We start from the raw sequence: 26772 nt of genomic DNA, 5'->3' as shown, positions 1-26772 counted from the left end.
GTGTCTGCCCCTATCTGATTACAAGGAGACCGGGAAACAGAACCTTGGTATTAACTCCCTAAGCAACAGCTTTGCCACTGTGACACTGACATTCCTATGTGTAAGATAGGCTTCAATCCAGTGACTGAAAACACACACAATCACCAACACGTACCTCAAGCCTTCACATACAGGCATCTCAATGAAATCCATTTGCATCCTGCTAAACGGACCTCAAGCTCGCCCTGTGTGACTCAAAGTCAACACAGTTCCCTTTCCGGCATTCATCTGTTGACAGATGATGCACCTGTGACAGGTCACCTCTGCGGCTTGCCTGAATTTCGGATTGAACTAATCGATTTTGAATAACCCTATCATTGCATCTCTCCCAGGATGTGGTTGTCCATGGTAAAGTCTGGCAAACTGTGACAAAAGACTGTTTGGCAAAACCAGTTTCCCCTCCTCTGAGACCCACAAGTCGTCAGCTCTTTGTACACATTGCATTCTCTGCCAGGAGCGTTTCTCTTCCCTGCTAGCACGACCCTGCAGTGATTTTAACTCATCTACTGTGTCAACAACTCTTAATGAAAAGTTCAAACATGTCTCATTTTCGGTTTGCGGTAACAATTCCCACTGATCCTTGAACGATATACAGTTCAATGCGCAAATCCTTGCACCTTGATCTGCATAGCCGTTTCCCATTGACACAAAGTCCTGTGACTTAACATGAGCATTGCATTTCACCACAGCAATTTCAAGAGGCAACTGATCGCATGCAACAAATCCTTAATTTCTTCACCATTTTTCACTGGAGAGCCAGAAGAGGTCATGAAACCCCTCTGTGACCACAATTGGCCAAAGTCATGTACGATTCCAAATCCATATCTGCTGTCAGTATAGATAGTGATTTTCAGATTTTCAGCTGCGTGGCATGCCTTAGTAAGGACAATTAACTCAGCCACCTGTGCGGAATACACCCTTTTGAGCCAGGAGGCTTCTATAATGCCAGTGATTGTACACATAGCATAACCGACTCACAGTATTCCGACTGAATCTCTCAAACAGGATCCATCAACAAACATAATGCAGTCATTTTCTTTTAACTGCGTATCTTTAATGTCAGGTCTGGGTTTGGTGCACAGTCCTGTTACCTCAAGACAGTCATGCTCCACCTCCTCCGTGTTACTAATCTCATTATTTTCAACAGGAAGTAGAGTTGCCGGGTTCAATACAGTACATCACTTTAAGGAAACATTAGATGACCCCAGAATAATTGTTTCATATCGGGTAAGTCGGGCATTTGTCATGTGCTGAGTTTTAGTTCGAGTCAGCAGAATTTCAACTGAATGAGGCACCATTACTGTTAAGGGATGTCCCATCACTATGCCTTCACACTGTGTGAGGCTCTGACCAACTGCTGCAACTGCGCGCAAACAACCCAGTAAGGCTGCTGTGACTGGATCCAAGGTAGCTGAAAAATATGCTACAGGGCGGTTTGCACCTCCATGGACCTGTGTTAAAACAGACAAAGAACAAGCATCACGTTCATGACAAAACAGTAGAAAAGGCTTTGTGTAATCAGGCATACCTAAGGCTGGTGCCCTACACATGCATTCTATCAATTCCATGAATGACTCAAGCTCTTCCTCGGACAAAGCTATGGTATACGGTTCAGCCTTAGTTTCCTTGCCTGTCAGCTTTATCAATGGTTTAGAGATAATCGAAAAGTTGGGAATCCACTGACGACAGTAGCCCACCATTCCCAAAAACATTCTGACATCTCTCTTTGTTGTTGGGGGGGTTCATCTGTAGTATGGCTGTCACCCTTTCCTTTGATATTCTCCTGGACCCTTTCTCAATCAAGTGTCCTAAGTATTTCACCTCTTTCTGACAATACTGTAGCTTCTTTGGAGACACTTTATGTCCATTCTTTCCAAAATGGTTCAGTAAGGCAATCGTGTCATATCTACAGTCGTCTTTCGTTCTGGACGCAATCAGCAAGTCATCAATGTACTGCACTAGAGTCGAACTAAAAGGTAACTCTAGCGACTCCAAGTCCTTCTTCAATATCTGATTGAAGATGGATGGTGATTCCGAAAACCCTTGAGGAATTCTGCACCAAATGTACACCTTGTCCAGGAATTTGAAACTGAATAAGAATTGGCTGTCCTCATGAAGAGGCACCGAAAAGAATGCTTGTGACAAATCTACAACTGTGAACCATTCTGCATCACACGGAACCTGAAACATAATCACTGCTGGGTTCGGCACTATGTGGCAACCTTTTACCACAATCTTGTTTATTTTTCTCAAATCCTGCACAATTCGAACTTTCCCACAGGGCTTTTTCAAACCCATTATTGGTGAATTACATGGGCTGCTCAATACTTCCTTCAGAACTCCTTGCTTTACAAAGTCTGCAATTATCTACGACACCTGAATAAGGACATCTTGTGCCATGTGGTACTGCAGCACCTGTGGAAACACTGCATTTGGCTTCACTTGTACTTTAACCAGTTCAACTCCTTTTATCAGTCCCACTTCCTTTCCAGTCAGGTCCCACACTTTCTCTGTCACTGTTCCCTGCAACTCAGCTGGCAAGTCAGTCACTGTAAGCATTGGGAAAGGGTTATAAAGGTAGACTTCATTTGCGGTCTCTGTTTCTGATTCTGTAAATTGCCCATCATCCCCCTCATCATCACTGTTTGTCTGCACCTCAATTCCATCATTGGAACAGGTAATCGAACACTTGCACAGTAAGTCTCTTCCCAGTAGGGATACAGGACTTGAATCGCAGACTACAAACTTATGCAGTCCCTGAAAGTTGCGGATCTTGACTTGAACCGGATCGGTAATTGGGTTTGTCAAATACTGGTTTGCTACTCCTACCACTCTTATGGTACGTCCTGAAAGTGGTAATTTCGGAACTTCTGCACTTCTGACTGTAGAGCGTGTAGCTCCCATTTCAACCAAGAATGAAACCTTGTGACCCATCACCTTTCCATCTACATAGGGACCCCTCTGATCTACTTCTAGGGATGCTGCAAGCCTGCACTCCTCGCTGTCTGAACTGTCATCCGACCATTCATCATTCATTCCATCTTCACCACGCAATGGGAACTGCTGAACTGTATTATTTTGATTCACCATTTGACCCGTTGACCTGCTGAGGAAGCATCACCTGTTGCTGTCCTATTGGAGCTAATGGTAATTGCATTTGCTGTCTAGGTACCATGGGAACCTGCTGTTGTACTTGCTGCATTTGTGCTGGTTGAACACGCAGCATTTGCATTTGCTGCATGGGCTGTAACTCCTGCATCTGAACCATGTTATTCTGGAAGTTCTGATTTTGACCTCTCAATTTTGGACCCCTCACATTTTAAAATGTACTGACATCAGTGCCTTGTTGAACAACACCATCATGCACCGCATTTGGGCATTCCCGCTTCCAATGGCCCATGCCCCCGCATGCGTGATATGGTGACATCCTTTTCATCCCTTGTGCATCATTTTGAACCACAACAGTATTTAAGTCTGGACCGCTATTCACAAAATCTCGACCTCGGCCTCTCGGCTGCGCCTGAAACACACCATTCCCTTGCGGTTGCTGTTGTATCATCTGCTGAATCCCATTTCCTTGCATACCTGCCTGCGCTGCCTTAATCTGCATCACCATCACTTGCTCCTTCAACTTTTTCTGCTTCAGCTCAATCTCATTGCTACAGTATTTTGCATACTGCAGCACCTCATCAATCAGCGTCACTTGCCAACAGATCAAATGATTCTTAATCATCTGGCTAACCTCTGGTCTTAGCCCTTCAACAAATCTGAATACAAGATGGTTCATGTCTTTCGGCTCAATAGTCTCAGTGCCACTGTAATTTTGAAAATTTTCAACAACCTCTCATTGTATGCACGGATGGACTCTTTAACCTCCTGTGAGGTTCGGTCGATTTTCTGCCAATCAGTCACTTTCGGCGACACTTTCTGCTTCAAAAACTCAATCACCTTATGATAGTACTTCATCACCTCCTCAGATGGTGCTCCAGTCACCTTATCCCTTGCCGGCTCCTGTGTCGGCCAGTACACACCTCTCTTACGCTCAAGCAATCAGTCCGGTGGAACAATGATCTCAAACAAGGTATTCAAGTCCTCCCAGAGACACTTTGCAAGTTTCACAAACCTGTCTGTCTGCTGATACCACTCTATCTGTTTCTCCCTTAACCTGGGATAATCATTTGTGAAAGACAGAGGTGGTCATTCTGACCGCGGCGGGCGGCGGTCGCCGGCCGCCATGCGGTCACCGCCGAATGACCGCACCGCGGTCAAAAGACCACAGCGGCCATTCCAACTTTCCCGCTGGGCCGGCGGGCGACCGCCAGAAGGCCGCCCGCCGACCCAGCGGGAAAGCCCCTTCAACAATTAAGCCGGCTCCGAATGGAGCCGGCGGAGTTGAAGGGGTGCGACGGGTGAAGTGGCACCCGTCGCGATTTTCAGTGTCTGCATAGCAGACACTGAAAATCTTTATGGGGCCCTGTTAGGGGGCCCCTGCACTGCCCATGCCAGTGGCATGGGCAGTGCAGGGGCCCCCAGGGGCCCCACGACACCCGTTCCCGCCATCCTGTTCCGCCGTTTTTACCGCCAGGAACAGGATGGCGGGAAGGGGGTCGGAATCCCCATGGCGGTGCTGGCATCAGCGCCACCATGGAGGATTCCCTGGGCCAGGGGTAAACCGGCGGGAAACCGCCGGTTCCCCTTTTCTGACCGCAGCTTTACCGCCGTGGTCAGAATGGCCCAGGAAGCACCGCCAGCCTGTTGGCGGTACTTCCGCGGTCCCCGGCAGGGTCGGAATGACCCCCAGAATGTCTCCCCTAGTCCACGGTACATGGACTGGAACCACTCCAGCTGTTTCCCTTATTGGTAATATTTTTACAGTCTCAGTGCCCGGTGAGGCTTTAGTCGGACTTGATCCCGGACTGTCACTTTTCTCCTCATCTCTTTTCTTTGCCCATCTGCCTTCCCACTTTTCTAAGGTTCCCCAGATTTGCGCACTCTGCAATATTTCTTTAAGATGCGCTTTCATTCCGGCCGACCTCATGTGGTCAAAGTCTTTAGAGTCGAAGTCTAATCTGTAACTTCTTTTCAAATGTTTAGTATTCTCAATATCAATATTGTATTTGTCTGCCAGGTTCGCCAACCTCTGACGTACCTTACCCACTTCCTTAGTAATCTTGGGGCACAGATACCTTAACTCTGCTTCTGTGTATGATTCTAATCCGTTTACGCCTATTGTCCCTTCCACTAGTTCGACAGCTTCCACACCCAGTCTTACAAAGTTCAGATAATAATATCTCTCTGATTTCTCTGTGGTCATTATAGCGGGTTGTGAGGTTTTGTTATTTCCCAGCCACTCGTTTAGCTGCTGCACGAAAAAGCCTTGTAACAAGATATTTCCTGACTGCATCAATAGTGCTTGTGACGCATCCGCACTCATTGTCTGTGGGGCTAGCACACTTGCCCCTACATGTCTCATTGCCTCCAAAGGTGCCACAATCGGGCTAAGATCTAACAGAGATCTGAGGTGTTCGGCTGTTTGTGATCTTGATGATATTGATTGGGGGTTCCTGTGAACCCTCCTCTTATTATTTCCTGAGTCCCCGACCCTTGATCACTCATCTCAGGCTTACCCTGCGCATATAATGGCACCCGAGGACCGACAGTAATTGGTAATGATATAGCAGCCGGTGTCTGACCTGTAACTCCCGAAGCTTGGCTTACTGTGGCTGGTGCAGGTACAAACGGAGGTCCTGCTGCTGGACTATACCCTGGAATCAGCTGTTTCTGCAGCTGGGGCAGCAATTGTGGAGTTGGCTCAATCTGTACTAACCTTGATTTTGTATATATCGGATCAGGCAGCACTATCAGATTCGTAGTAGTCTCTAGTACTGGGACGTCTGGATAGATTCTCTGTATCTGCAGTGGAGGTTGCAACTGTACCTGCATGTCTGGCACAGTGGGTACACTGACACCATTCTGTATCAAACCCGTATCACTAGTCTACACAGTATCAGTAGCTCCCTTCTCCTGTGTCTGGTTCCCAGGACCCGCACTAGTGCTCGGAGCATTGTCGTCTACTGCATAAGGTGGCGGTCGATCATGTAACAACTGATTAAGAAACCCTTCGTCATCCGAGTCGTCTTCTTCTATCCAAGACCTCTTAGTCTCTTTTGGTTTGCTAAAGTCCTTATCTGTCTTGCAGGTGGCTTTCTTTCCCTGCGTCTCATCTCCCTGTGTTATTGCCGGGAACAATTTGAGTCCGTCAACTATTCCCCTTCTCCACATTTTGCTCTCATTGTCCCATCTAGCCTCAGCTAAGGTCTTTTCTGCCCTTCTCATTCTCCTCTCGAATTTCTGCTGTCTCTGTTTAATGGCCATTAAATCCCAGACTGCTAATGCCTCATACTGAGCTGGCCTTGGAGGTGGATTCTGTACACTTAACATCCACCTCAAATTCTCTAAAATTCTCTTATTGAACGTTCCTTGTTCTGGAAACGCTAAACATCCCTCCTTTTCTGTCAATTTGCGCCACTGTTTCATCCATAAGCAAGGCGCTACTCCCTTCTCCTCATTACTATATGAGCTGGAGTACCCTCAGGCGGTGTAGGCTCTCCTTCACTCGCCATAATTGTATTGTATTGTAATAGTATTTATATAGCGCTTACTACCCCTGACAAGGCGTCAAAGCGCTTTTCGGTGAGTAGCAGGCTACTCTGGAACCCAACAAGAATTAGTGATGGATTAGTATCGGGAAATATGAGTACAGTTTTTGTATTATTATGAGTTAATTTGAGCTGCGGATATGAGAGTTTGTTAGTTAGATTGACTGGAGTAATGGAGGGGAGGAGGAGGAAAGAAATCCAGAAGTGTTAATTGGGTGTATATCCCTCAGTTACTCAACCCAAAGGCTTGGGATGAGTAAAGGGGAATGGAGAAGGGAAGAGTCTGTGGAAGGGTTAAAGAGAGCATAGTAGCAGGGTGAGATAAATGAGGGAGAAATTAGTAGGGTTGTGTGGGAGGTCATGGTAGTAAAGTGAGGTTTGGTGAGTTAGATGTGGAAGCGGAGGGAAGAGCTTAGGCAGAGTTATTTAGGAGATGAAAGTAGTAGAAAGGATTTGGGATGCGTCAGAGTGGGAATGGAGGATAGTTTGATAGAGACATGACATATGATGATGGGTAGATAAGTGTGATAAGATGAGAGCAGGGATTCATAGATATCTAGTATAAAAATCCAGGCGCCATGCAATGACCCACGAACATGCCAAGCACATAAACATATATACATACACACATATATATACATATATATACATACACACACACATACAAACACACATGAATACACACATATATGTACATACACTACATTATTAAAACCATTGGTAAATATATAAGGTATAAGGTGTAAGTACCTAGGGTACCCACTACAAACCAGGCCAGCCTCCTACAACAGTACCTTCCGTTCGGTTCACAAAAGGCTACCAAGAACACATTTTTAGACAGAGGTTTAGTGATCTTAGTTTAGAGTTTATGGGGTGCTTGAATATCAACTCCTGGCAAAAGATTTCAAAATTACAGCACATGGTGTGGGGTAGCAAATTTAGACATGCATACAGTTTACAGGACGGATGTGTAGAAGTGTGCAGATTATATTGGTAGTTCTCACATTTACAAGAGGCTCAGGAGATTGGAAAGCCTAATCAAATACCTCATACTAGATTATCAGTATTTCCCTTAGATTTTTTATGTGGCTACCCATTCAAATTGTCAGCTTCAGCTTCTGGTAAGACTTGTGTAGACCAGAGTGACCTCAATCAGTTTAGTGCCAACATTTGCCCTGGTCATTCATTCATATATACTGCAGTTTTCTAGCCTGCAGACAAGACTTAAATTGGGGGCGTGGGTCAGTAGTCATAATGTATGCGTCTCCTTTCAGAGCGCTCCTAAAAGCCTTGATAAAATTCATCTTTGCGTCTTTCCTTTATTTGTATTTAATCAGGAAGTGACTTTAATTCCCAGGACACTCTTCACCCACCTTTCTCAACCTATTGCCTCTCACGGACTGCAGCCAATCCGTGCGCGACCCCTCTCGGCAACTGACATATCCCAGCGCGGCATGACTGATGTCACCCTTACACACACTACAGCTGACAAAGTCTTGCGGCTTGTCCTCCTCACACTGGATTCACACCAAACTAATGCAAAATTACTGCGAGCACCTTTAACAACCACAACAACAAATTTGCCGGTTTACTACAGGAAGGGTAACACAATTGCTTCAGAACTTTACAGAGATTTCACTTGAAGCCTCAGCCGCTACTTTCTCCTTCTCAGTTCCCGCAAGCAGAATTTGACCCACAAATCCTACTCTTGACTTGTCAATGGTTTGTCCTAGTGCACTTTAGAACTTGCCAAATCTCCATCGTAGGTTTCACTCTCACAATTGACTCAAACTCGACTTGTCAACCACGCCCGATTGGCCTATTGAACCGCACAAATTACAACATAAACCCAAGTGTCTCCTACACTTGTCAATATACTCCGGAGTCCTAGACCACAACAGGTCCGTACATTACCAACCAACCACGTGGATAATTTTTTTAGCACAAAGCGCCACACTCATATGAAGTACGCTGACTTCCCTACTCTCATACTGTGGAGTACGCCCACTCCTACTAAAACAACATTACCTGACCTAAATACACAAACTTCACAAATCACCTACAAAATGCATAAGCTGAGCAAGTGCAAAATCCTATACCACACATGCTAAAATGCCGAGAACATTCCCAACTCACTTAGGCAGGCTCCGAGATCCCGGGAAAGTCATGGGAAATTTAGAAACACATCATATCTCCAATTTGCATTACCTCAGAGAAACAATCTAAACAGTAATTCTCCGTCCTAGGGCCCCAAGGGACCAAACCGTTGCTCTGCTACCAGAACTGTCAACGCGTCCCTTTATGATAATTTATTACACATCAGAACTCGTTTTAGGCGATGAATCTTTTGACCAAGTTGAGAGACACCTTAGGATGAGATAGCTAATCAATATGTCAATCAATACATCAATAATATCATCAATGTTTAATACCATAATGCATTTCACTTTTGTCAAAGACATTAATCAATCCAAGACACCACCATGACCTTGCAGTCATGAATAACCACACCAGTTTAGTCTAATTTTTATGAGTTTTATTCCCTATTAATTACAATTCTAAAAACAGATGCGTTAATCTCAAAACCAAGAAACACAATAGCATAGTCACAATATGGCAACTCTGATAAGATTTTGCAAAGGCAAGAATCGCAAACATTAGAACATAACACGGTGTGTACATAGATGAACTTTAGCAGAGTGTCATCAGTGCGTCAGTTCAACAAAACATAGATTAAGTCGTTTGTCTATTTGCGTCAGTTTAGTGAACACCTGTCCTAACCGCTGATTAGCATTGGCATGTTGGGCTTCATGCAAAACAATTTAGAACACCAATTTGGAAAACATATAGCTATGGTCTCTGTCAAAACTAAGCAGTTGGTACCTAGAAAGGAAAAGCAAACAGACAAATCACAATTTCATTGTCATATTTACCCTCCAAGGTTTAGGTCAGCACTCAGGTTAAGCCTTTGTCTTCAGGACATCAGTCGATTCGCCATCAGTCAAAACTCGGCTCCGGTGCAAAAAGGGCCACTTCCCTCATAAGGAGGCAAAGTGTAAAATGGGCAATCTAAGAAAAGTATGGTTTTAGGTAAACCAATAAGTCACCAAACAGAGTGACAAATTTTCTGGATAAAATCAATGGCATTCCCTAACCCACCGAAATGGCTCCCCGTGTCATGGGTTTTTATCCCTTTTTCATCGTACATTCCCCTAAAACTTAATTGGTTGAATGTTATACCCCACTATCTTTACCCAATTAGAAAACAGATTATGTCATTAATCTTTCACCCCATATTATTTTACAGACATTTTATTGGTCCATATGATTGACGTCTTCAGAGGTAGCACGTCCGGTATGATTTCATCCTTCTGTAATTCTTTGCACATCTTTGGTCAGTAGCTCCATTGTCTTCACCGGTTTAAACGACCTTGTACATTATACTAATCTACAGTGTTGCATTTTAGCTAAACATTTCTACAAGCAAGATGAATTTTCATGAGAACGGATCCACTATGGTTACATTCAGCTTCTAGTTGAAGGAAAACACAAGGTCATGTCCTTTTGCGAGTCAGCACACTGAACGTTTAGAAAAACACATTTAATATGAGAGCCAGCCAGCTAGGCTTCAGCTCATGCTAACTTAAGGCCTACAAGATTTATTTAGCATAACTTCAATAACATAATCATTAATAATTAGTACAAAACCATATTTTAATACCAGAATTCATAAGCATTAGTCATTTTCATTAGTCCCCGCATACATTGACGGCCACTCCCCGTGGTCACATTTCAAGTGCATGTTTAAGTAAAACATATTAATATAATTTCTATGCGGCATTATCACACATTAGTTCATAAACATCTCATGTTAATATAGATTATATAAACTACACTCTCTCAATGGCAATGTGTGCTTTTAAAGACAAAAAGCTTTTTCTCATATGAGCTGCTTCAAAAACAGTAATGTTTAAAAAAAACAAAAAAACACGCTAAAACAAGAATTGACAAAATCAAAAATCTGGCAGTCAATACCAACTCAACATCCTTTTTAAATGCTTGTTAATACTGCAGCTAGCACGGCTTTTAAAAATCCATTAAATGTCAAAATCCTTATAACTTATGGCATAGTTTGAGCCTGGTTAAGTTTTTACCGTACATAGTATTGACTGAGGAGAAGGAGGCTCTCTAAGCACAAAACCAAGGGCCATATTTATGACCCAGTTTGCATCGCGTTTGCACTACGCGTCGTCGTACATGACAACGCAAACTTTAATTGTAATTTGTGAACCGACGTTAGGCCACTTTGTTGTCCATGAGTTGCTCCATACATTTGGTATAAAGCAATGCAGTGCAAATCACTGCTTTACCTTACTCTTCACTAGTGAGGCTTTCCCTGGGCACAGTGTGGGTGTTCCATTGTAACACCCAAATGTTTGACTCATTCCCAGATTTGCTAAACCTGAAAACATGCCAGAAAGACACACCTCCCAAGGAGAGGCTTAACAAAGATAAATATTTGTATTCCTCCCTGTTTTTAACTCTTTCCATGTGTGTTTCATTCTACAGCACACATAGAAAGAAGAAAAAAGCTTAAGGGAAAAAAAATCCTGCATGCAACAGAGACACCCCCTTGTACCATTGTGCAAAGGTGCCTGCATTAGCGCTAGGCAGCCAAAAGGACACCAGCACAAGTGAAAAGGCAGCAATGTGCATATTCTTTTACATACGCCACATTTCTGCCTTTTCCCTTTCATTCATGCAGTGACTTCCTTCGCTGCACTGCATGACTATCCCCATAAATATGCCCTCAAGTTTGTATGTCATCTTGAAGCTTTTCAATATGCCGGGATTCTGGAACACAACTTGCCACATTGCTTACCTAGTTATCTAAGAACATCGCACCATTAATGTCATTTAAGATGTCACGCTTGATGTCATCAATGTCGCTGAACATGTCATGTGTCATGTAATATGCAAGACCAGAAGCAGTGCATCAATCAAGTCATATTTTTAGAGCGCAGCTTATCACTTGAAAGGGTATCCAGGCACTTGTTGCTGGTGTTAGTCGAAGGGCTGCCGGTCTTAATCAAAGATCCACGTCTTGAGCCCTTTCCTGAAGTGAGTCAGCAAGGGTGTGGTGCGGAGAGGGAGAGGGAGGGCATTCCAGGCTTTGACAGCAAGGTAGGAGATGGAGCGCCCTCCAGTGCAGCAGCAATGTATGCAGGGTATTTGCGCAAGGGCATGGTATTGGAAGCAAAGGTTCCTGTGGGCTTAATGGAAGAGCACATGGTGGTCAAGGTAGGTGGGTCCTTGGTCATTGAAGGTTTTGTAGGCATATGTCAGGAGTTTGAAGTGGCATCTTTTCTGGATTGGGAGCCAGTGAAGGTCCTTTAGGTATGAGTGATGTGTGGCCCCCTGGGCAAGTTGAGAATCAGTCTGGCGGCTGTGTATTGGATCATCTGGTCTTTGCTTGAGTTCAGAGGTTCAGACGTAGTGCCGGCGTGGAGTACTCTCCATGAAGAGCAGTACAAGAAGCACAGGCTGTGCATAGTGAAGGCAAGCCCACCTAAGCAGGCTTGTATGCCTTCAGAAAGTGGGCTCTATTCACAGTCTGTGTACTGAATGGCACACTGTAATGTGGGTGGGGGGTCCTGTGGTGTCCCGTTCTGTTTGCTTCATTGTCCTGAGGACCCTCTTGAACACACATCAGCCCGAGAGAGAGGGCATGTGGCATTGTGGGTTGGAGGCATGATGCATGCCCCTCCTCTTCTTTATTTAAAAATAGAAAATGTGCTGACCGTCCACCAGGGGCTCTGGCAGGATTTTATTGAAAAAAGGCTTCCTGTCATTTTTTTTTCCACAGCACCACGGTATTGCAACACCATTTTTTTCATTTTGGCCACAGGAACCAGGGCTAGGTGTGGCACAGTATCAGTACCCTGCCCACCTCCATTATTTTGGTTCACTTTTGAAGACAGGGGACTTGGAAATTAGTTCTAGAATTGCTGTGTAATATCTCTGTTGATGCTGAGAGAAGACAATTGGATATTACCTTTAGAACTTCTGGTCCTGCAGGAGTCCCGCTGCATCAGATATCTACAAATTTTGAACCTTAATTTCTCAAAAACTACTCAACCGAATTACCCTAAATTATAAAAAGCATGCATTCTTGAGAAAGAACTAGCTTTCTGCCAAATTTGGTAATTCAGTTCAGCTCTTTTTGCTGGAAGGGTGTTTATGTTTTCTCAATAACTTTGGCACCATTTGCCGAATATTCGTGAATGATTAAAAAAAAAAGTTTACACACCTTGGCTACTTCTTTCCGTCAAGTGGGGGTCCAATTCCAGCAGGGGTTCAATTTTCTTAGGGACTTTTCAACATTGATAAAGAGAAAATGTCTGAGCAGAACTACACTAAATTTGGAGAAAGCTAGATCTTGGTCAGAAAGTATTCATTTTGTGATTTGGTGTAAATCTGCTTAACTATTTTCAGAAAATAAGGTTAAAGAATAAAGAGTTAGACGACTCTACTTAGCAACATAAGTTAGATACAATTCAATGGAACAGACAAAACAATTCCATGCAACAGCACAGGACAAAGCAACGTTTGTGTCTTATTTGTATTGAATCCACATGTATTCTTTTTGAAGTGGCAAAGGTGAATATAATACAGATGACTTAGTGGTCAAATGGTGATTATATTTACAACATGTGATACAAAAGATGTACAATCACCAAGGGTTGTATTTATACCTTCAAAATGAATCAAAGAGAAGTTTCAGCTATTCACAATTGTGTTTCTTGCTAACTGCAAATGACAACTAACTGGGGGAAGGGGGTTGATGATGTTTGAACCCCAAATTAGTTAAGGGAACTCCTCAGGACATAGTCATCCCACTCTAAAACCACCATTGCCTGGGTGTAGGGTATATCACCTATCTGTCTCCAATTAATGGTTCCATAAGTCTTCTAAGGTAAGCTTGCTCCCCTCCAAGTTGCAGATACTATGTTGGCAGAAGATCAATCATGGTCTAGTGAGGAGTGCAGCATTCTCCGAATCTGGTGTTGAAATATTGGGCGTCTTACGAGCTGTGATTGATTGAGACTATGACACTTGGTAAAGCTCGAGAAATGCAAGCCTTCCCAAATCACTGTTTTGGGTTGCTCTGTCACCATAATCTACATTGGTGTTGAATTGCAAATGTCCCTATACTCTTCTTCACTCTATTCCACTCCACTCCACTCTACTTTGTGATATTGAATATAAACCACTCCTATGCCACACCACTCAATGCCACTCCACTGCACACCACTCCACTATATGCTATTCCACTCTATGCCTCCCCATTCTGCACCTCTCCATTGAACGAGAATCCTGTCCACTCCACTCTAGGGTATTATATTGCAAACAACTCCACTCTATGCCTCTAAAGTCTACGCTCTTACACCGAACACACATTCTCTCTATGCCACTCCAGTTTACTACACTACACTGTGTCCCACTTCACTGGACGGTACTCCACCATACGCTGTTTCACTCTACTCCATTCCATTCTGTGCCACTCTACTTTAAACCTTCATTCTCTACCCCACTGCAGTGTACACCACTCCAGTGTAAGCCACTCCAGTCTTCACTGCTCCTCTTCATGTCACTCCACTCTATGCTACTCCACTATAAGCTATTACACTCTATGCCCTTCCACTGTTCAACACTCCACTCTGTGCCACTCCACTATATGCCACTCATCTGTACAATACACCACTGTGTACTATTTTATGGTATGCCACTACACTGTACGCTACTCCACTCTATGCCACACCAATGCATGCCACTCTGACTTACACCACCCCAATCTGTGCTATTTCATTGGACATCACTCCACATATGCCACTCCTGTCTACACCACTCCACTGTATGCTACTGCACTGTACACTACTCCACTATAGGCTAAGCTATTCCATTCTAAGCCACTTCACTGTACTCCACTCCACTCTATGCTGTTCCACTGTATGCCACTCCACTACATGCTACTCCACTTTACGGCACATTAGTGTATGTCACTTCACTCTATGCCACTCCACTGTATGTGAGTCCACTCTACACTACTACACTCTATGCTATTACTCTGCACACAACTCCACTGTATGTCACTACACTCTACATTCTTACACTATATGCCGTTCCACTCTATGCCACTCCAGCCTACTGTATTCCACTAAACACCACTCCCCTGTACACTACTCTACTATACTCTGTTCCACTCTATGCCATTCCACTGTACTCCACTCCATTATACACTATTACACTGTATGCACTCTACAGTATGCTACTCCACTCTTTGCCCCTCCAGTGTATGGCACGCCACTGTATGCCACTTCCTCCTGCCCGATTCCATTGAACGCTACTCCAATAAACACCACTCCACTGTATGCTATTACACTCTACCCCACTCCACTGTATGCTACTCCAATGTACGCTACTCCATTATGCACTGTTACATCCTACAACTTTCCACTGCATAACACTCTACTCTATGCCATGCCACTCTATGCTATTACACTGTACACAAATCCACTCTAACCAAGTCGACTGTGTGCTTTTACACTGTATGCCACTCTACTGTACTCCACTCTACACTTTTCCAATGTACACACTCCACTGTAGGATATGACACTGCACTCTACTGTACAAGACTCCACTCCAAATTATAACAGTTTACTACATATGCAAAAAATTATAAAATCCTCTCCATGCCACTCTACTCCACAAAATGGCAGTATACTCGATTATACTTCACTCCACACAATATTATGCCACTCCACTTGACTCTACTTCATTGTGGAAGACTTTATCTCACTCTACACTACAATACAACAATCCACTCTATGCATCTTCACTGTTTGACACACTACTGTTCTATATGCACCTCTACTCTACAACACTCCACTACACAGTATGCCATTCTCTAACACTCTACTACAGTTAATACCCCTATACTCCACTGTGCAACACTGTACTATACTGTATGCCACAGTTGAACACTCTACTCAACCCTGTGACACTCTGTGATACTCTAGTCCACTATACAACACTGTACGCAACTCTTTGTATGGCACTATACCTCACCTTACTTCACCCTACTCATTCACACAGTACTTTACTCCACTACTCCATTACACACCACTCCAGTCTATGCTACTCATTGTACTCTATAAAACTGTATGCCAATCCACTCTACCACATTTTACAACACTGTACTGTTATCCACTCCACTCGACAAAAATCAGTTACACTGTATACCACTCTACTCGACTGCTGTCTACATCACATTCCAATACTGTATGACACTCCAGTTCACTCAATTTAGGACACTTTGCATGACTGAATGCTACGCCACTCTACTCATTGAACTCCACGCCACTATAGCCTATGAAATGTCACTCTACTCTATGGCACTTTACTCTACTCTACACTACCCCACTCCACTGTGCTCCTCTTCACTATACTCTACTACATTTTATCCCACTCTACGCCACTGTTGTATACTCTATGCCGCCTCACTGTCCAAAACTCTACTGCACTGTATAACTCCACTCTACAACATTGTACTACACTCTATGCCACTCTACTCCACTCTGCCCATCCTCACTCTATGCCACTGTACTACACTATATGACACTTGATGACACACCACTCAACTTACCTCTACAAAACGCCACTCCACTATATGACACACCACTCCACTCTACGAAACTCTCCTCCACTGTACTCTACAACACTCCACTTGATGATACTCTTCATCCTCCTCCACTCTAAAACACTCTACAACACCCTACTCTATGTTAGACACATTATTCTACTGTACAACTCTCTGGTCTAGTCTACGATACTTGATTTCACTATATGAGGCACCATGCTACTACACTATATAACACTTTACTACACTGTACAATATGCTAATACACTGTACTTCACTCAGTCAAAATCTACAGTAACCCAGTCTATGTCAATAGACTTTACAACACTCTCCTCCACTGTACTGTACATCAATCCACATCACAACTCTCCACTTGGGACACTGGACTCTCCAATTTAAAACATATTTTTATTAAAATTTTTAAAAGAAATTGAAATTCCACTGAAAAAACAACAGTTAAAACTTAATTATAGTTAAGAAAACATATTTTCCCTATGCAAAACAAGTTTAAATTACACAAACTTCAAAATGTTAAAGTTATAGTTATAACTTTCATTTACAATTTACCCACCACCTTCAAATTAATATAAGTAGTGGACCTTGTTATATACTCTTTTCAACTTGGTAATCAGACAGCACTAACTATAACTTGCCACTCTACCATGCATTGTGTTCTCACAAATAATGACACTCCACTGTACAACACAACACTGTGTGAGACTACCCGCCACTGTGCTGCAGAACACTTCACTCAACAACACTGAACTACAGGACACTCTACTCCACTGAAACCTACTCTATGCCTCACCACTCTACAACACTCTGCTACACTCTATGCCACTCTAGGACACTCTACTCAATGACACTCCACTCCATCACACTCCATTCCATGACACTCCAGTCAATGACACTCCACTGTAGAGCACCCAGCTCTATTGTTTGACACACCACTACACTTTACAACAGACCACTAAACTCTGTGATACTCCACTCCATGATATGACACATCATACCACTCCACTGTGTATCACTTTACTCCATGGTATGCTACATCACACCATTCTACTCTACTTCACTCTATACTACTTTACAATACTCCACTCTACGACATTAGACTCTACAACACACTCCTTCACTGTACTGTAGTACTCTCCACTTTACGACACTCCAAACAATGAGACTCCACACTGCGATCTGAAACACATTTTTATTATAAAATTAAAAGCATTAACATACAATGAAAAAAACAGAGGTTTAGAAGGGTAATTTATAGTTAGAAATACAATATGTATTCTTTCTATACAAGCCACACTTAAAATACACAAACATTAAAAATTTCAAAGTTATAATTATAACTTCAAATGATAATTTACGCATCACCTTCAAGTTACTATAAGTCAAGCACTCTGAATGCAGTCTTGTCACCTTACTCACCACACTATGTTAACGATTACTCATGCCTTTCTCATGCACTGTTTATACCCTTGCATACTTCATCACTTATAGCATGTGAAATCATAGCATGTATAACTATACCTATACATTTTCAAATGACATTATTTGCCACAACACAGTGCATGGTAGAGTGGCAAGTTATAGTTAGTGTTGTCTGGTTAGCGAGCTGAAAAGGGTATGTAATGAGGTCCGCTATTTATAATAATTTCAAGGTGGTGGCTAAATTGAAAACTATAACTTTAAAGTTTTTAAATTTTGTGTAGTTTAAACTTGGTTGTATACAGAAAATAAGTTTTCCTAGCTATGTGTGTGTGTGTGTGCGCGTGCGTGCATGCGCATGCGCGCACGAACCCCAGCACACTTCCTGAAGGTGCTAAATGTTTATTTTATTACAAAACACGGACGCTCCTATTATGCTATCTTCTCTTGCTTTAATTCAAACAGCAGCCAAGAAAAAACTAAAACTCCCAGCATTCCTAGCTGGGAAGACTACAGAAAATATGTCACCAAGAAACAACCAATCAGGATAACAGGTAGGTATAAACGTCTTGACTGAGAGCAACAAGTCCTCTTTTCTTGCTGCTCGCAGTCAAGATAAGTACTATGTTAATTATTTCTACTTACATATTTATTTGACACTCAGTTGTATCTTATTTTGTTGTTAAATATTATTAGTCATACGTTTGCCTCGCTATTCGCATTGTTTTGTTTTTTCAGTCTTGTTTGCATTTCCTTTTACTGTTCCAACGTTCTATTCGACGCGCCATCAGCGCGCACTCTGTAACGGTTATTCCTGGACGCTCTTAATGGCCTTTCTCCTCAGCCCAGCGCTTCACATATCAGCTGTTTTTTCGGCTTCTCTCGTCGGGGAATTTCCTTTACTGCTCCTGCGGCATGTTTCTCAACGCTCTGTGGCACCAGAGTGCCAGACCACACCTCCTATTTCTTTCAACAGTGTTTTTCTATACGAGCCATTACTTCCTGGTTCTGCCCCTTTAGGTTTGAACCCTTTCCTGTCTACATTACTTGTTCTGTCTTTGATTTCACTAGAATTGGCTACTTTTTAACCTAAAATTACAAATTGTTTCCGGACATTTTTATATTTAATACATTAAAATGGAAAACTACTCTGAAGAGGAAGAGGCTCAAAATGTTAAAGTCAATTTAGATTCTTTTATTAAGGATTCAGTCCAGAAAGCTGTCTCTAGCTTTATTTGTGATTTTTCAAAGTCCTTTGAAGCCTCGGTCAAGAAACTACTGACCTTCGACGTTTCTTCTTCTGGTTCCAAGAAGCCCAAAAAACGAAGAGCAAATATTGCGACCCCTAATACAGACTCTCGTTCAAAAAATCCCCTTTCTGAACCAGGTACTTCCACTAATCTCACCTTTCCCATTCATATTTCTCACTTAGGAGATACAGACAATGATGTGGGTGAATCAGATACGGATAAGGATGACCCAGAGATAATGATCTGGTCAGGGCCTGTGGAGAAGAGGCGTAAAACTTCTCTCAATCTACTGTGAGAGTCTTCAAAAACAGTTAATACTAATGATTCCTAATTGGATTTCTCAGGTCAACTGATGTTTGATCCTGCACTTTTCCGTCACCCGAATTCCACTGAGTGGACTCCCTGTGAGCATGTGGCCTCATACGTCTCCAACAAATTACGCCAACCTTTAGATAAACTGGCGCGTAACAGATTCAAATCTGAATGTCCCAGACCTTCCCTTTCCAACAATGTTACTGCCTCTCCAGTGATTGACCCGAACATGCTTATGTTCTTCACAAAATTTGGCAAAGACCCCAAAAAAGGTGTGGACAGGGCTTGGACTAATTGCCAGGACAGAATATTGGATCTTTCTTGTCCATTGACAAGAATTTTGGATTTGGTGGAAGAGGCCAGAATGGCGGGTACTTAAGTCGACCCGGTTATTTTTTCAAATTGGGCCCAAAGGGCGATTTGCCTTCTAGGCAACACTAATGCTTCCATGGCACAGGAAAGACGTAAGAGTCTTTTATTAAAACTTGATCCCAAATTGAGCAATCTTGCAGCTAAAGAAATGGGGCAGGAAGCTAATGGTTTACTTTTTGGGGACTTCTTCATCAAGGAGCTCAGTAAATATGTAGCCACCTTCACATCTATAGACAAGGCGCAATCCTCCATGCAGAAGATTTTCCACTCTTGTGTTTTTGGCAGTGCCGGCAAAGGCAGGAGTCGCTTTGCTGGCCTATTCGCCCACAGAGGTGCGGTCAATCAGACCAGAGGCTCCACTTCATACCAACAAGAATTTAAGCTACAGTTTTACCCACAGAGGAATCGATCTTTCAGGCGTGGCTACAGATCTAGAGGCTTCCAAAATTCAGGTACGAGATCAATCTTCTGGTCCACTGTTGGTGGGAGGACGGACAGCTTTGTTTCTAGCAAATTGACAGATGTTAAAACAGATCCGTGGGTACTGTATACTGTCTCAGGTTATTGCATAGAGCTCTATTCCACTCCAACCCAACATTGTCATGCAAAACCTTGAGTTTTTTCCAAGGATCAAGAAGACCTTCCCTCTCAAGAGATTCACTCCCTAACACACAAACAAGCTATAGAAGTTTGTTCCCCTCATTCTTTAGGTTTTGTTAGTACTTTATTTCTAATTCAAAAAAAGAACAAAAAATATCATCCAGTCATAAATGTAAAGCTTTTCAACAGGTTCGTAGTATACCATCACTTCAAGGTGGAAACTATTCTCCATCTTCGGGACTCGTTATAAGAAAACAATTGGATGGTTTGTCTAGATCTCCAAGATGCGTATCTCTCCATCCCAATTCATCAATCTTTCAGAAAGTTTTCAATGGAAGGACCACTTCTTCCAGTTCAAATGCCTCCCCTTCGGTCTTTCTTCAGCTCCATGGTGTTTAACCAAGGTGTTGAAGCCAGTGGTGACACACATGAGAGCCCAAGGTGTCAGGATCATGGTTAATTTAGACGATTTTCTCATTTTACACCAGGACAGATCAAAGCTAACAGAGCAACTAGAGAATTTTGTTTCTCTCCTCCAAAACCTAGGTTTTCTCATCAACAAAGAGAAGTCCAATCTTATTCCGTCTCATCAGATGGAGTTTCTAGGTTTCCTCATAGATCCTGTCAAGGCCACCATTCACCTTCCAACCCAAAAGATCTCCCATATAAGGAAATAAATCCTATTGGTTTTGAACAAATCACAGCTTACAATCAAATGACTAGCTCGTATAATCTGTTTTCTAGCTTCGTCTATCCAAGCTATTTTTCCAGGTCCCCTTCATTACCGGGCGCTCCAGAGACTGAAAATTGGACATCTTCGCAAAGGTTTCGGGTATGAGGACTTGGTCTTGCTGGATCACGATTCTCGTGTCGAACTCCAATGGTGGCTCGATCATCTAGACGCCTGGAACGGCCGTGCAATTTTCTCTACAGCACCAGATCTTGTCTTAGAATCCGATGCAAGTCGGACTGGTTGGGGTGCAAGATGTGGCCAGTTCTTGACTGGAGGTCTATGGTCAAAAGAGGAGTTGTTGTTTCATATAAACTGTTTAGAGATTCTTGCAGGTTCCTTTGCTATCCAAACATTTGCCAAAGACAAGGTAAGTTGTTCTATTCTCCTCTGTTTGGACAATCGCTCAGCGGTCCGATATATAAATCATCTCGGAGGTACACGGTCAAAACCTCTGGCCGAGTTAGCAAATAGTCTGTGGGAGTTGTGTCTCCAAAATCAGATTTCCCTGCAAGCAGAATACCTTCCGGGAAACATGAATACGATCGCAGATTTGTGTTCCAGATATCTTCAGGACTCCAGCGATTGGCATCTTCACCCTTCGGTTTTCAGAAATCTTTTTTCCAGATTCGGTCCTTTCTCTGTTGACCTCTTTCCTCTCGTTTGAATTCTCAACTCCCCCTCTTCTACAGCTGGAGACCGGATCCTCAGGCATTAGCTACCAATGCTTTTCAACAGGACTGGTCCAATCAAATGAATTACGTTTTTCCTCCTTTCATTATGATCTCCAGAGTCTGGGCACTCATCTGTCACCAATCCACCAGGATCTTTTTAATCACACCTTTTTGGAAGGGTCAACCATGGTCCCCTCAGCTCTAGAATTGTTAATAGTCTTCCCAGTCCTCCTTCCTCTCTTTCCCTCTCTTCTGTTGAACCCAATGGGACAACCTCACGAGCTAATAATCAATCATTCCCTTCAACTGGTGGCATGGATGGTTTCAGGAAGGGAGAACCCCAGGAATTTCGCAGGAGGCTGCTAGCTTGATCCACCAGGCCTGGGCTCCCGGAACAACCAAGGCGTACAAGTCAGCCTGGTCAGCTTGGCACAATTGGTGTCTGGTCAGGGGTGTCAATCCCTTTTCAGCAGATGTAGTTCTGATTGTTAATTTCTTAGCCTCTCTTGCAGCTCAGGGTAGAGCATATAGAACTGTCAATATGTACAGGTCTGCAATTTCCGCCGAACATGTTCGAATTAACAATAAACAAGGCGGAGAACACCCTTTAATTTGTCGCCTTTTAAAGGGAGTACGTTTTGCTAAGCCTCCTTTACCGAAGTACAATGCTATGTGGGATGTTAATGTCATTTTGCAATTTTTACTATCTCAACAACCTAACTCTCTTTTATCTCTCAAATTCCTTTCTGCTAAGCTTACTATTCTTCTTTGTTTACTTTCTTTAAAACGTATTTCAGATGTTAGAGCTCTAGATGTGACCTCTGTACAGTATACTGCAGCAGGTGTTTTCTTTCAGGTGCGAAGAAGAACAAAAACTAATCTGATGTCGGTGTTTTACCCGTATTTTCCTGATCATCCCAATTTGTGTGTGGGAAGTTGTCTGAGAGAGTATATATCATGAACCAACTATTTGAGAAGGTCATCTGAAAGTCAACTCCTTGTCTCTTTTAGGTCCCCACACAACCCCTTCTCTTCCACTACTCTAGCCCGTTGGGTAAAATGGATCATGAATTTAGCAGGCATTGACATTTCTGTTTTTGGGGCTCATTCCACCAGAGGAGCTATGGCATCCAAGGCCTTTTGGGCAGGATCGAGTTTAGTTGATATTCTCAAATCGGCAGATTGCTCAAATGTTTCAACTTTCAGAATGCTTTATTGTAAACCGGTCTTTCATGTGGCCAGTTCATTCATTTCTATGCTTTGTACTAGCATAATAGGAGCCTCCGTGTTTTGTAATAAAATGGAGATTTTCTTAGCCTTAGTGAAAGAAAGTATTGATTTTATTAAAGACACGGAGGCGAGTATTATCCCTCCACTTCTTTAACCCTCCCTTTGTTTTGTCAGGTACAACTGCCACTTCTAACCAGACATCCTAAGAGGCTTCTTCATCTGCAGTGCAACGCTCTTCCTGGCTTAACAACAAAGGTGCACAAGTGGTCCTTCTTTCAAGGGTTCCAACATACCATGCTGCATCCGGACCTCGATGAAAAGACTTTCAGTGTCATCTATCGTCTGGAAGCTTTTTTCTCCATTATATTGGCCTGTATTATTTTGATTTTCATTTTCCACTATTCAGAGTTTATTAAGTGCTCTGCAAGAAAAGACGACTTGTTGCTCTCAGTCAAGACGTTTATACCTACCTGTTATCCTGATTGGTTGTTTCTTGGTGACATATTTTCTGTAGGCTTCCCAGGTAGGAATGCTGAGAGTTGCAGTTTTTTCTTGGCTGCTGTTTGAATTAAAGCAAGAGAAGATAGCATAATACTTGCTTCCGTGTCTTTAATAAAATCAAGACTTTCTTTCACTAAGGCTAAGAAAATCTCCACTGAATCACACAAAGACAGAAGCTCAATGCATTCTGACTAACATGAAGTCTTGGTCACAGTAAAAAGCACTATATTGGAAAGGTTTTTTATGTTACAGCATGTGAAACCAAAAACATAATCGAAATACTACAACAAAACATATTCTTCCTGTGCCACTCTATTAAAAAATATACCTAATACAGTCAATCCTATCTCAATAAGCACCATAATCAATCTAAATACAGGAAATAACCAATAATATACTTGGTCGTCACAATAAGAATTGCCGGACATATTTCATTTATCAAAATGATAAATATTTATCTTTTTTTTTAAGGACAATGATTGAGACAGAAGGACAGAAACGGATATCTCCATACAACTTAGGTACCCTGTAGATCAATTCCTCACTTTTAGACCATGTACTGATATGAAATATACACTTAGAAATGATGGCGTAGGATTCGAGATTTGCTCTTTGGCCAGGCAGTTGCAAGGAAATATTGAGCCTCTCAAGAAAATGCAGGTTTCAATTCCAAGGCGCCCATGGAATGTTCAGCATTTGACATGTGGATCAACTAGTTCAATCATACAAATATGCAGTGCTTAATTTGTAAATAAAAAGGTGTCGGTGCCCAAATCCCTCCTCTTAAATACGCGTCTGCTGCAATTAAATGTGTGAACACAGAATACTGAGGCGGCGTAATCCTGAAGAATCTGCCCCTTCAGCTCACTCTAGCAGCTCTCTACTTTCTCCCTTTGTGACGCTTTTTCGTTTTTTTCCTTCCTCCGTCTTTCCCATATGTGTCTTTTGCTCTCAGCAACTGCTTGAGGCAGAAAAATAAGCCCCGGCCCTCGAAAATAAGTGCTGGTGCTCAGCACTGGAAACAACAAGCACAAATTAAGCACTGCAAATATGTGATTTGGTTATGGCGTCCGTCTTTTAAGAATGCAACTTCTCGTTCCCGATCTGCACTCTAATGGGACCACATATGGCAACACTTTTTTGGAAGTCTAGAAGCCATTGTAGACTGTTAAAATACCTGTGTGATACTGCACTCGAATGCCTGAATCTGCTATGGACAGACATCTATCTATTAGTAAACAAATGCTGAGAAGCCACTGGACTGTTCACAGTAGTTTGGCATTACATGGAGCACTACAACCAGAAACAAATAGAGGCATGTGAGAGGAATAGAAGCTGTTTAAGAATGTATGAAATGTCTCGATGTACAGACATCTTTTGAACTGTTTATTGTGTTTTGGATATGATAGTTCGATAAAAATTCTTTAGAATTGGTTTACAATTCCTAAACGTTCGTGCTGTACAATCTATAGAGAGGAAATCTGAGGGATGTCTTTCTTCCTATTTACAGGTGGAGGAGTGCTCCTGGTTGAAACTCTTTTAAAAGAGGACAAAAGTGGACCCTTAGAATCTCAACTGTGGTCCTTGATCATGATGCTGCTAACAGATGGCACTGAGAGAACTCCATCAGAATACAAGAAGCTTCTGACTACAGCCGGCTTCAGGAAGGTTGAAATAGGGACCACTGGAAAGATGTATAATGCCATATTAGGGATCAAATAAAATGGGCTTTTATTTCATAGCTGTAGCGATGTATCAGGCATGCTGTTCTGGGTCTCATAATTCGAATATTATATTTGCAGCATATCTAATGTCCTTTCTTATAGATATTAAATTGTAAAATTCTGTATCAGTTGCAATTTATCGATAAGGCTGCCCAACGAATAAACAAACTGTAAAAAGAAATGTAATGGTGAAAAGTGATCATGTTACGTTGTGTTTACTTGCTTTGAAATAAGTGAATACAGCGATGTCCTAAGTACATAGACAGTAAGGATAATGTGGGGAATTGGTGAGTGGTGAGATTGTTAACACTGATTTGAGATTATGGGCCTCATAACGACCCTGGCGCCAATGTCGGGGTGGAGCTCTGACAGCCTTCAGAACTGTGGTCTGACAGCTTTGGCGGCGGTCTGACTGCCACATTACGACTGTGGCAGTAGCACCACAGTCGGACCGCCAGCATCAACACTTTCCCTCCACAAGAGGGACTGGCGGTGCTGGCGGTCCTAATCCTTTAGGGCAGTGCTGCAAGCAGTGCCACCCTGTGGATTACAACCCGTCTCTCCGACAGCTTTTACATGCTGGTAGCACTGCCACGTAAAGACTGGAAGAGATGGGGTACAAGGGGCCACGGGGGGCCCATGCACTTGGCATGGGTAGTGCAGTTGCCCCGATGGCCAGCTCCGTCAAGCTGTTCAGTGAACAGCGCGACAGGTGCTGGTGCACCCTACGAACTGCAACACTGCTGCTGACTAAATTATGAGGTGGCATCAATGATGTAGGCTGTTCCCTGCTGGGCTGGTGGATGGAAACACCGTTTCCACCCACTGACCCAATGGGGAAATTGTAATGGGGCCCGCAGGAAAGTGGGCGCACTGGCGGCAACCTGACTGCGGCACTTCAGCGGACAGTGAAACCCATCCGCTGAAGTCAAAATGACCCACTATATGTTTGAATGAAAAATTTTATAAACTTGTATTGAGAATGAAATATGACAGAATGCTAGTTACAGTTGCACATAAAATCATGGACTGAAGAATTGAGAATAAACATACACATTATCATTGAAAATAATCTCAGCTGATCCTGTGTGGGCAGGAGGTGCCCGCGGGGCCATTGACTTACTCCCTCCTGGTTTGCTGCTTCTCCTGGGTCCTGGCGTCCTGGCTTTTCCTTGATCTGTCCCCCAGGGCTCACAGCGAAACACTCACCTCATATAGATCTTCCTTCACCCCCCCAGAAGAGAGGGAGATGACAGGCCTAATGCCTTGGCCAAATGGACGCATGTATATTGCAGTTCTTGACGTACTGCTCGATTTTATGAGGGGTTTCGGCATGATACTTGTTATGGGTCAGGCCTGGGATTAGGCAGTTGTTTCTCTTGTTCCTATTGTTTCTAAAGTGCCTGGTAGGAAGGGAGAGTGCGGATTGGGTGGAGGGGTTGGGGGCTTTGTTGGGGGGAAGCGAATATGGGGATGAACATTATATGTTTATTTTATGGCTGTAGAATTTGCTATTTTAACCTGGAACATTCGAGGTATGGGTAATC

At 43.0% G+C, this 26772-nt stretch overlaps 1 protein-coding gene across 1 annotated transcript in view; it reads left to right on the top strand.

The window, feature by feature from the left end:
- LOC138250335 (acetylserotonin O-methyltransferase-like) overlaps positions 1–25406 on the top strand; it is a 962469-nt gene extending 937063 nt beyond the window's left edge. Inside the window, exon 8 of the mRNA XM_069205108.1 lies at positions 25012–25406. Within this exon, the coding sequence (XP_069061209.1) occupies positions 25012–25223 (212 nt within the window). The 3' untranslated portion in view covers positions 25224–25406. The remainder of the gene's footprint in view (positions 1–25011) is intronic.
- Positions 25407–26772: the final 1366 nt, after the last annotated feature.

The sequence above is a fragment of the Pleurodeles waltl genome, chromosome 8 (genome assembly GCF_031143425.1).
Source record: "Pleurodeles waltl isolate 20211129_DDA chromosome 8, aPleWal1.hap1.20221129, whole genome shotgun sequence".
In the NCBI taxonomy this organism is placed as follows: domain Eukaryota; kingdom Metazoa; phylum Chordata; class Amphibia; order Caudata; family Salamandridae; genus Pleurodeles; species Pleurodeles waltl.
Note: the sequence above shows the minus strand (reverse complement) of the source record. Positions and strands in the feature narration are given on the sequence as shown.